At 41.0% G+C, this 10,640-nt stretch overlaps 2 protein-coding genes across 7 annotated transcripts in view; one reads left to right on the forward strand and one right to left on the reverse strand.

Annotated features, from left to right (window-relative positions):
• The window catches only part of LOC148030836 (protein STICHEL-like 1), a 100,337-nt gene extending 96,674 nt beyond the window's left edge, over positions 1 to 3,663 (forward strand). The window contains exon 7 of one of the 5 annotated variants that reach the window (XR_015691816.1): positions 2,480 to 2,517. Coding sequence is in view for 4 of the 5 variants with exons in the window: in XM_087684368.1 (XP_087540494.1) it covers positions 2,480 to 2,557 (78 nt within the window). In the remaining variant the exon portion in view is untranslated. Of the gene's footprint in view, positions 1 to 1,804; positions 2,418 to 2,479 lie in introns of those variants that run through there. The other 4 variants (XM_087684368.1, XM_087684370.1, XM_087684366.1 and 1 more) reach the window with 4 other exon arrangements.
• Positions 3,664 to 6,939: 3,276 nt separating this feature from the next.
• LOC148030837 (uncharacterized) lies at positions 6,940 to 8,976 on the reverse strand. 2 transcript variants are annotated; one of them, XM_087684373.1, is made up of 3 exons: positions 8,808 to 8,976; positions 8,447 to 8,662; positions 6,940 to 8,350 (listed from the first exon to the last, which is right to left on the reverse strand). In XM_087684373.1, exon 3 carries the CDS (start codon positions 8,334 to 8,336, stop codon positions 7,767 to 7,769), a length of 570 nt encoding a protein of 189 aa, XP_087540499.1. In that variant the 5' UTR covers positions 8,337 to 8,350; positions 8,447 to 8,662; positions 8,808 to 8,976; the 3' UTR covers positions 6,940 to 7,766. The 2 variants fall into 2 exon arrangements, with proteins under 2 accessions (XP_087540499.1, XP_087540498.1); XM_087684372.1 differs by having other exon boundaries at positions 6,984 to 8,662; positions 8,808 to 8,973.
• Positions 8,977 to 10,640: the final 1,664 nt, after the last annotated feature.

The following is a 10,640-nucleotide window of genomic DNA, read 5'->3' on the forward strand; positions in this document are numbered from 1 at the left end:
CTCTTTGATACCTTGGTCACACCAGCACTTCTGTATGGGGTCCCAATATGGGGGTCTAGTCTCTCCCATACACAGCGAACCACACAAGATCAACCATTGCCCAAAGGGGAGAAGAGATACGAAGGATGGGAGTAGATGGAACGCCTCGTGGTGATGATGATCTCTCGGCTGATCAGGAGTGAACCATCAGTACCACACGAGATCATGAGGGTAGAATTGGGAGCACCACCTATAGTGGCAAAGGCCCTATCTCAGACAGTGACTTTCCTGCACAGGCTTTGGAGCCTACCGCGACACAGATACTCTTGCCTTGCACTAGAATCATCCAAACAACTCGCATCGCAAGGGGACATTGAATGCTAGTATGCCCATACTCAAGCTTGGCTGCAGATACATAGGCTACACATGAACCACCTTCCGCCCCTACAATATAGTCTAGACTGCTCCCACTTGAAGATTAGCTGGGAGGAGCTAAATTGCGTCATCATGGCGGATATTACTCAGCTACACACAGCTAGGACATGGGTCCTACCAACCGAGGATTTGGGGAAGAAGATGGCCTTCTACCGAGAGCACTTCCTACGCCTCACACCTGACGGATTCATTATATACCCGAGATACATGGATGTACACCTGTCCCATGGGGTCCGAAGTGTCATCGGGCAACTCCGTACATCATCACACCAGCTAAAGATTGAGACAAGTAGATACGGAGCGGACTCTCTCCCCCCAGAGGACAGGATCTGCCAACTCTGTCAGTTGGAGCCACAGACAGAAGAACATTACATATGTAGATGCCCAATGTACTACGAGATCAAAGGCCGCTTCCACTGTCTCTTCAAGGAGGGATTCGAGCCACTCTCCCAAACACTAGACTTCCCTAACCAGAAATGCCTCGGGCTTTTCCTCCCGGAGCTGTGCCAACATAGAGACCACCTTCTACGGGTCCGGGACGAAACACCCGGGAACACATAGCAACGCACCCTCTAAGAGTTCTACAGACCCTCGGCCACCCCCTCTACAACAAGAATTGCAGCCAACCGACCAATGGCTCCACCCCGAGGAGTCACCTTGGATAGAGCTACAAAGAGAGGTGAAGCTCGCCGCCCACACCCAACAGGCCCACGCCTCCGCAGGAGACATCACCTATAGACACAACGAATACTACAACGCCACCGGGGAGCCATACCCTGCCGCTTCAGCCTCTCCATGCTAGATAGGCCCATGCGGAACATCTTAAGATGATCACGCTCCATGAGCAGTTCCACACTGCACTTGAAGTGCGTCTAGATTGTATTGAGTCTGTATACCATTTTGTACCTACTCACCTAGTTCACCATAACACTAGATAATAGCTTTATTGGGACTTGGAAAACTTCCCAAACATTTTTTATGTAACCTTTTGGTCTCATAGGCCAACTTGGCCTTTTGTAGACGTTAATATAACTCTGTGTGTGTGTGTTCAAGTTTCTCATCCGGTGTGCACTCTTGTCCTTCTGCATCTATCTAGTCCTAGGGTGCCTTTTGCACTCATCCTTTTATACTTGCTGAATCCGTTCTATTTGGTTACATGATGGCCTAGAGCCAACCTGCACTTCATAAACTTGTTATCTTGTACTCTTTTTTTTCATAATTAATATAATTACACTTTATGAGAGAGAGAGAGAGAGAGAGAGAGAGAGAGAGAGAGAGAGAGTGTGTGTGTGTGTGTGCATGTATAACAATACAAGGTTGAATGCGAACAACTCAATGCAATATGCATTAGATATTGTGTAAGTACAACAGGATGCCTTTGAATACATAGGCACATGGATGAAGGCTGTAGACCGAAACACTGGTGCCAAAGTGCAAGGGGCACTATTTTAAAAGTTCCTCCGAGCCTAGTAAAGGGCGAGGGCACTCATCTATTTTACTCTATAATGAGTTCTGGTCATAAGTTTGTTGTCGGCTTAGCCATTTAATTATGGCACTAAATGTAAGCTAGTATTCTAGTAGCTCAACAGTGCAAATACTGTATATAAACTTACACTCCTTATATTTGCCTTCTCATTTGCACTCCATGTCCTGTGGTTCATGCCTTTAGATTTCTATTTGAGAAAAATGGCATCTCCTCTTGGATAAGGGCTGTGAAACAGGAACTTGTGGCTGGTTGCTGTTTTCATTGCATAATGAAAGCAAAGATTCAAGAGGAGTCTTATTTTGGTTCTTCTTGTCTGTATAAGATATGGTTGCTGATCTTGCAAAACGTGAAAGATGCTGCTGCAACTGTGTAAAAAGGTCCTCTTGTACATAATGTATATGTTTATGTTTACTTCCGTTTGATTTCCTCAGTGTGGTGGAAAAACATGTTGAGGTGTGTTGAAGTGAGTTGAGGGATGCTAGCATGTGCTTGGATGTTAATTAATGGAAACATAGATAACTTTATTAACTTATGCTTAAGTTAATTCTTTCTATTTTCTTTTTGCTGTGTGATGAAAAGGCTTCAAAACAGCAACGTCGTAGGAGGTTCTGCGTCCCCATTAGACTTCTGCCTTGTCGGAGAACCAAGAGGCATTAATTGGTGCTGCAGAAAGAACAATTCACGTCTTTCGTCTTTTGTCCACAGGACACCTGATGTTTCAAATTGCCATGTCTACAACTGATTTTCCATAAAGGCTCTATCTCAGCTTGGAATTGTCTGCCATGCAAGACGATGCATTGGATGGTATAATCAAATTCCTCATAGCCATTCTAGCACAGGGAAAGCAACTTTCGCTGTGCTAGAAGTACAGGCGATGCAGTGCACAGGGAAAGTAACTTTCCCTGAGGTAGAATGTAGTGCCAAGTACATGACATGGTGTTGCAACTCCATTGATCACGAGCTTGTACATCCACCCGCATTTTGCCATATTGTCATGCTTGAACCTGCAACTCTTTTCCTTCAAGTGCTTATGTACATAATCATTCATGGAGGCATGAGTTCTGATATAAGCCTATGTCATCCTTTATCGGAAAAACAAAGCAAAACCACATGTGTCCTATTTTCGCATTTCTATTGTGGATTCTTGCTTTCTTATTGAATTGAATGAGCCTGAAACTAGCAGAAAGAAGCTGCAATGGTGGCACTCCCGGATATGTCGAACACTTGATTATCTTGGTCGAGCGAGAAGCCCAATTGCCTCATCACTTATGCAGAATCATCTGAGCGACACAATCTCAGGCTGTTCAGGTAAATCATCGAAGGTGCACAACATGACAACATGAATGTAAAGAACTGCCGTACGGAGGGAAGAGAAGGAGAAGAATAAGAAGGAAGAAGAGAACTTTTGGGTGGGAGGAACAATCCCAAGGTGAGGTTTTAGGTCGATGTCCCTATCAAGTATATGGTTGTTCAATGCTCATGCACACACGGAGGTCCCCCCCAAACCCCTGATGATGTTCCAATTAAGTGTCTACAAAACCTTATCCATGGAAATCAACACCTTCAATGCCCTTGGGCATGCTTCTAGTGCCCTTTCAAATTATTGGTACCTTATTGATTTGTTTTGAGTGGAAAAGTTGTCCTCTCTCTCTCTCTCTCTCTCTCTCTCTCTCTCTCTCTCTCTCATATCGAGTAAAATGGTTGTGTTACCGTCTCTTCTAACTTATGTTTTTGCAACTTGTTTGCCCATGATGTTCCAATTGAGTGTCGACAAAACCTTGTCCATGTAAGTCAACACCTACAAATGCCCTTGGGCATGGTTCTAATGTCCCTTCAAATGATTGGTGCATCATCGACTTCTTATGAGTGGAAAAGGTATACAAGAAAATGACATGTATAGAGTATTGTGGTGCTCTTTCTAATGGTAGCTTTATCAAAACTTGTTTCAATTATTCTAATCAAACACGTACTCAACCCAAGCAACTTTGTCAACCACAACTCTAGCAATCTGTATCCAATTAACACAATATTCCAAAGAGAAACTATTCACATTGCAACCATCAACCTTATGAAATGTTGACTTGGAGTTGAATTCCTTTACGAGGATAGTAGTGATCACTTCATTGAAGCACTCCTTGAGATGCAAGGAAGGGTGAAGGTGAGGGGTTTCATTGAGTAACTAGGCCCAAGTAGCTTGTAGTGGTATGAGTAGGCCATTGCATTGTGTTCGTCAATATGTGCTTATTAAGTGGTGAAGAATGAGATATGCCTTGAATATGTGGCTTCCTGGTGGTGAGATTGCACCTAAGTCCATGGTTCTCAAGGTGTAAAATAGACCTGTTCGTGAATATTGTTCAGCACCTTATATTGATATGGATGTTTCCTAGGCCTAGTTTATCACATTTATGGTACTATCGACTAGTTTTTAAAATATCAACATGTAATGCGAGATTCCACTTGCATGATCTTTAAAACTATGGAAGGTTAGATAGATAACTTGGCTATTGCTATTGGGTGAGATTTTTAATAGGCTACAATGTTTGATGATCCAAAATGTTACAATTGTAATGAGCAATGAAAAAAGGTAATTACAATGTAGGAAGATATAGTAGTAGATCACATAAATTTGATATAATTAAGTTTTTACAATGTGGAATTATGTGCTCCCTCCCTACATTAGTAGCACATGACTCAAAAAGATTTTGAGCCACATTGAACCTCAATGGGGTTGTTGCCTCAATTGTTTTTTCCAATAGTGACATTACCTTTGGGCATTAAATATTTGCTTGAGATGCCACAAGTGTACACTTTTCCTATGCATTAATATTGGCATTTGAACATCTAGATGGAGAAAATAGATCTCAAGTTCCTTTGGAAAAAATGGGAAGATATTGAGGGGCAAAAAGTGGGGGTAATGCATGTTTGGAAAAGAATTCGGAAGCTTTTGTTGATCCAAACCTTTTTCCTTCGCTTTCTTAAAGGGAAAGTTTGGTTGTAGGTTGAGTTCAAAGACTTGAAGTTTACTTGAAAGACAGCTTAAGGAAATTTTGGGTTGGCTAATCATGGCATACCATTGATTAGCAAGCACAAATCTAATTATGAGATTTGTAGAAGGTTACGAAATTCATTTGGCCATTCATGATGGAGAGGCACTAGATCCAAGCTTAAAACTACTAAAAAGTGATCAACAATGACCAAAGAAAGAGCACAAAATGTTTTGCACTTGACCAATCAGAAGGCATTATTTTCTTTGCAAGCCAATTATGGATGAAGAAATCTGCCACTCTATTGGGGGTTCACATGTCACTCTATGGAGGTTCTCTACCTTCATAACCCCCTTACCCGAATTAACCTTCGAACTAATATGCATGGATGTGCAAAACTAGTCAAGGATAAAGTGTAGTAGTTAAGGTAGTCATATGTTCTAGCAAAAACAAGTATATGGTAAGAATACAAATAATCAAGATAATGTATGAGAAACACACACACAACGCTAAAGCTCTAATTATCTTCCATATCCATTGAGCCTTCACATCTTGAACTCATCTTTGAAATTTATATTACAATCATAAGCTTTTGGCACCTCTTAATATACACATCTTAAGCTTTCTACTTTTTAGCATTGGCTTCATCCTTATCCTTGATCTCTAGATTGAACATTTTATTGAATATGTATACCCTTGACACTAGTAAATTGCAAACCAGGTGTCATGTGATGGACACCAAATAATGCAATAACTTCTAGAAGATTCTAGAAGTTCTTGCAAGATGTTGAAACATCCTAAAAGATTCATTGGGCAGTCCTAGAAGAGTGCTTGCATTTGTGTTGACATCAACAATCGTTGCGCCATCATCATACACTTATGTCATCTAATATCTAGAAGCTTCCCTTGATCTCCTCAACTCTTTAGTATAAATAAGTGTCTTGGACTACAAGCCCTTCACTCTTGCCAACAAGATAAATCTCCTCTAGTTCTAATTCAAGTCTTATATCTTCAATTCTCAACTTTATCTTGTATCAATATCTTTCTTGTATAATGAATCTAGCCATGTGAACATCATTGTATCAATCTCATAGCAAGGAATAAGTTATTAATAAATAATCAAGTTCTTCTCCAAGTTATTATCTTGTAAGTTGTGAGGTGATGATCTTATATCAATCTCATAGCAAGAGATATATTGTACTCCATCTTCTTGCAATAAAAGATCAAGTTATTTTCCAAGTTATTCTCTTGTAAGTTATGAAGTAATAATCATTGACCTTGCCAAGTTCTCATTGTCTTCATAACATCAAGTTCATCAAATCAAAATCTAGACATCTGCTCTCTATGGAATTTAACATCAAAATCATTCAAAAAACCATTATTCCCTCCTCAAAAATTGTAACATTTACATCTCATTAGCAATGCTATGCACAAAGGTCTTTGTTATTTGCAAGGTGGCTCCAATGCTTAACATGAATATAAACTTTCTAATCATCTCTACCGTGCCATTCATCACAAAGGCATACCTAATATAACCCAAATCTAAAATGACTCCTTGTAGCTCAAACCACTCCTCACAGTTTTTATATGCTTGCAAACATAGAGAAGGGAAATCAAATCTTTTCCCTTTGCATGTGAGAGAGGGGTACTTTTATTAATAAGTCATATCTTTAGTACATGTCGCATTGAACATTCTCCTATTGCCCATCCTCCCAAATGATGACTCTTAACATCACGTCCACAATTGACCATCCTCCATGTACATCTGCATCATTACATTTAACAAGCAAACATTTACTCCTAACCATTAGCTTCTATGAACACCAATGAACCGACCATGTTCTCATGAAAGTACAAAGAACTCCATGGTGTCTCTTTAAGAGCAAGTGCAACTGCTCAAGGTAAGCTTCACAGTCTAGGAGCATCAAGACAGAAAATCCCAACCGTTTATGTAGTCACAAGCTCTTTGCCTTACCTTTAACTTCAATAAGCATCTAGAAGCCCTTCAATATCAAGACACATATTGTATAATCAGAACAAAGGAAAGGGGAATCTACTGCAATTCAGATTTCCTGGTCTGTGCATGCGTAGAAATCATATGATAGTACTGACAAGATGCACTTTTTAATCCCATGTCGCAAAAGGTAGCAGTACAAATATTAGTGCACATATGAAACATTGTTGAACTACATGAGCATTGCCCCAATGTTGGAGGGGAAAACATGTTATATAGAAAAGGCCAATCTCATTTTTGGGGAGACTCCAACAACTTTGCACTTCCATCACTTAATCATGAGCAACATAGACATACTTATTGCAAAAGAAAAGCAGACCTTGAACTTTCAGATTTGCAGACAGCTTTACATCCGCAATATCTGTAAAATCCAGCAAAAATATGCTAGAAGCATCCCAACAGCACCATACATATCGACAAATGTGGTCCAAAAACTGGCAACTACATGAACTTGCTGCAGCTTTACATAAATGACAACTCCTAATACCAGATAATAGCTCCAAGTCCCCTCATGCTAGAGGAAAGCACTTGTGCACACGCACACACCCACACGCACAAAGTCCAAGAATCATTGTTGATTTATACAATGCACTTACATAAACGTGATGACCCTCCAAACACCAGGATGCATTCCACCAGATCTACATGTCTTCCGTAGTCTGTAGATGCCACAATATATACACATTAGCTGTTCTACCATTTCCTCCAGCAAAGGGTAGACAGCTGCAGCACATGCTTGCTTAGTAACACTGCCTCCAAGATAGGTCTGTGTGCAACAGGGTAGCAGCAGTTCACGGTGTACCTTACTGTATCACATCAACAAGGAAATGCGAGGCATAATAGCCTTACGGACAGGCCTCGAGATACATCAAGAAGAATCATTGATTCCATTTTGCACCATAAGCAGAACCTTACTTAAGGCAAAGTGCAGACACTGCATCAAAGAGATCCAACAAGCAACTTGATACATCAGGTTGAATGCAGCATCAGATGCCTCTTCCCACCACCAGCTATCATCACTCCATCGGTCACCCCAGTAATGTCCACCTCCACTACCACCACTCCAACCACCATCTCCATCCCAACCACCACTACCACCAAATCCACCTTCGTCCCATCCAGGACCATCATCATCTGCTCCTCCTCCATGATACCGCCTCTTAGCTCGCCTGGCTTTGTAAGCAAGAGACCTAGGAGCAATACGATGGCAATTGATCTTCACCGAGGGTGGAGCGCTGGCATCAAGCACAGAAGCCTGGCAAGATAAGTTGACTTGTATGGTCCCAATCCCACAAATAACAGACATTGCCCATTTCCTCCCTTGCTGGAGAGGTAGGTTGCTCACCCATTTGCTGCAGCGCTTCTGCATTTCAGGACCACAATACCGAGCAACGTTCGAAACCACAGAGCATGTTGCATCGCCAAGAACCTGTGGCATCTTTCCGATGGTTGCTGAAGGGAAACAAGTGTGAAATTAAGATACGATCCGCCTTCTAGTCTGCGGATTGTTCAACACTTGACCTGATGAACGGATTAAGTGAATATTACTTTGCTTCTGGCAGCAGACTTTAGGTTAAAAGTCACCGTTACTCTGTGGTCATCCAGATTGGGTACTCGATAGACGCATCAAGGTTCACGCAGCTCACTGCTTTCCGGTCGCTGGTATGGAACCAGCACAAGTCTGAGTGGAGAGGAAAACTCAGTTCCCACAGACTCTCTGAACAGGCATCCGATTGCGAGACTCAGTAGCCGCATCATCCCGTACTGAAGAAACCACGCAGAGACAAGGAAGCAAGGGTTCGATTGTCAATGTGGTAGGAACGGATCCTGCTGGGAAAAAAACCCTAGGCAGGACCTTGAAGGTTGAAAGACATGTATATCGAAAAATTCGTGAGAGGTTGAGGCATACCTGATGGCGAGAGATGATGGCCGCGAAGAAGATGGGACTGCGGCCTCTGGCCGTAATCGAAGAAGAAGAAGAAAACGATGCTGAGAAAGGAGAGAATTCAATGATACGTACACCTGATATTTCGCTAGTATGGGCAACTACCAATAAATTCGTGATGGAGGCCGGCACCTTCAGAACCTCTTTTATGTTTGGTGTTTGAAGCTTTGACTCACAAAGCCAGGAGGGCCGAGGCTCGCTGCCACGTTAATTCTTAAATTTCGGAAAAGAAAAATATCTTGAAAACTCTTAGCGCGATGATTTTTACTTGTAAATTTTATCACGCTGGCCAACGAGTTGTAGCCCAAGAGCTTTGAGTGTGTGGGTGTGTGAGTTCAAACTCTCGCAATGTGGACACAAGAGTCTCTTCGTACACAGAAGCAAAACAATGCCTCTTCTCAAAAACTTTTCTGTTCACCTGACAAACAATGCCAAGTTTGGGGTATCGTTTGTTGGCCATGGAAGCTCTATTATGAAATTTGTGGTAAACAAATTTCAAATTTTGAGCCTTCTCAAAAAAAAAAAGGTATATATATGTTTATATATATATATATATATATTTGTAAAAGGGCAAAAAACTTGCAAAATTTAAGAAAAAACTTGTAAATCGCCAGTCTCAAAGGTTTGTTTGCATTGGCTTTGAAATATATTTGTCACAAACATTTGTTTTGAGACATTCCATTGCACGAGTGTCGTACATTTGACCCTTTTGTATCGACTTCGAAATATGTTTTTCATAAACATTGATTTTGAGACATTCCAATGCACAAGTACTGCTAATTTGACCTTTTGGTCACAACCAAGCAAACTCAATTCCTCCATAAACTCAACAAAGCTAGCTCAATGAGTCCATTGGGAGATTCTAAGAAGTGATGTAATTCTATTGGGAAGTTTTACATTTAGCTAATGTAAATATATTTTCCTTACTAATGTTATTTCCTTCACATTTAAAAGAAAAACTCCAATCCACCCCCCCGTCTATAGACTCAACAAAGCTAACTTAAATGTGGCAACATCATAAGCCAATCCCCTCACCCAATGGGCTTGTCACACTTGGTATCAGCCTTTTAATCTATGTATCTCTCTCGTGTGGGCATTTAATAGGTTGCGGTCAAAACTTACGTGTGAACTACACAATTGCAAGCCAAATTTCCCTCCACAACAAGTCAATGGGTTTGTTGATGGACTATTATAGCCCTAATTTTTTGCTCTACACTATAAGAGCTTAGACCATCTTCAAATTGGGCATTTGGAACCCGCCCTAAGACCTACAAGATTGTCCACTTTCAAATGGGTTTTCATCCATCCATTCAATTGTTTTCTCGCATGATGTCCCATCCACTCTTCTTCCATTTCCCAAATTGGCTCGAGAGCCATCACCTTTAAAAGCAATGGATCCCAAATTGCACAAGTGGAAGTATCGAACTTTTGCAAAATTGAGCAAAAGTTCTCAAACAAGAAGGGAAAATGCACTTGATATCTCACAATTTTGGGCAACTACATGTCATAACAAATTCAAGATGGAGATGACTTTCAAAACTTTTCTTGTGAATACCACTCATTTTCTTAAATGTCACTCTATTGGCCCCTTAATACCCTAGGTATAGCAATAATACAAACGGAGTAGATTGATTACAAGTTAAAGACAAGAGAGCAAACTAGTTAGATGGTAGGGTTGGTGTGGAATGTTGATGACAACTAGATTGGGCCTCATAATCTCATCCCAATATTTCATTGTTGTGACCCATGGTGATTAATTTGATGCCATAATTACCATTAGCCATGATAATTTTGGAG

The sequence above is a fragment of the Lygodium microphyllum genome, chromosome 9 (assembly GCF_053477565.2).
Source record: "Lygodium microphyllum isolate KBCC chromosome 9, Lygodium_microphyllum_v1.1.10, whole genome shotgun sequence".
Classification (NCBI taxonomy): Eukaryota; Viridiplantae; Streptophyta; class Polypodiopsida; order Schizaeales; family Lygodiaceae; genus Lygodium; species Lygodium microphyllum.

Excerpts from the sequence above, each read along its gene's own strand:
- LOC148030837 (XM_087684373.1), bottom strand. The coding sequence starts at position 8,336 with ATGCCACAGGTTCTTGGCGATGCAACATGCTCTGTGGTTTCGAACGTT.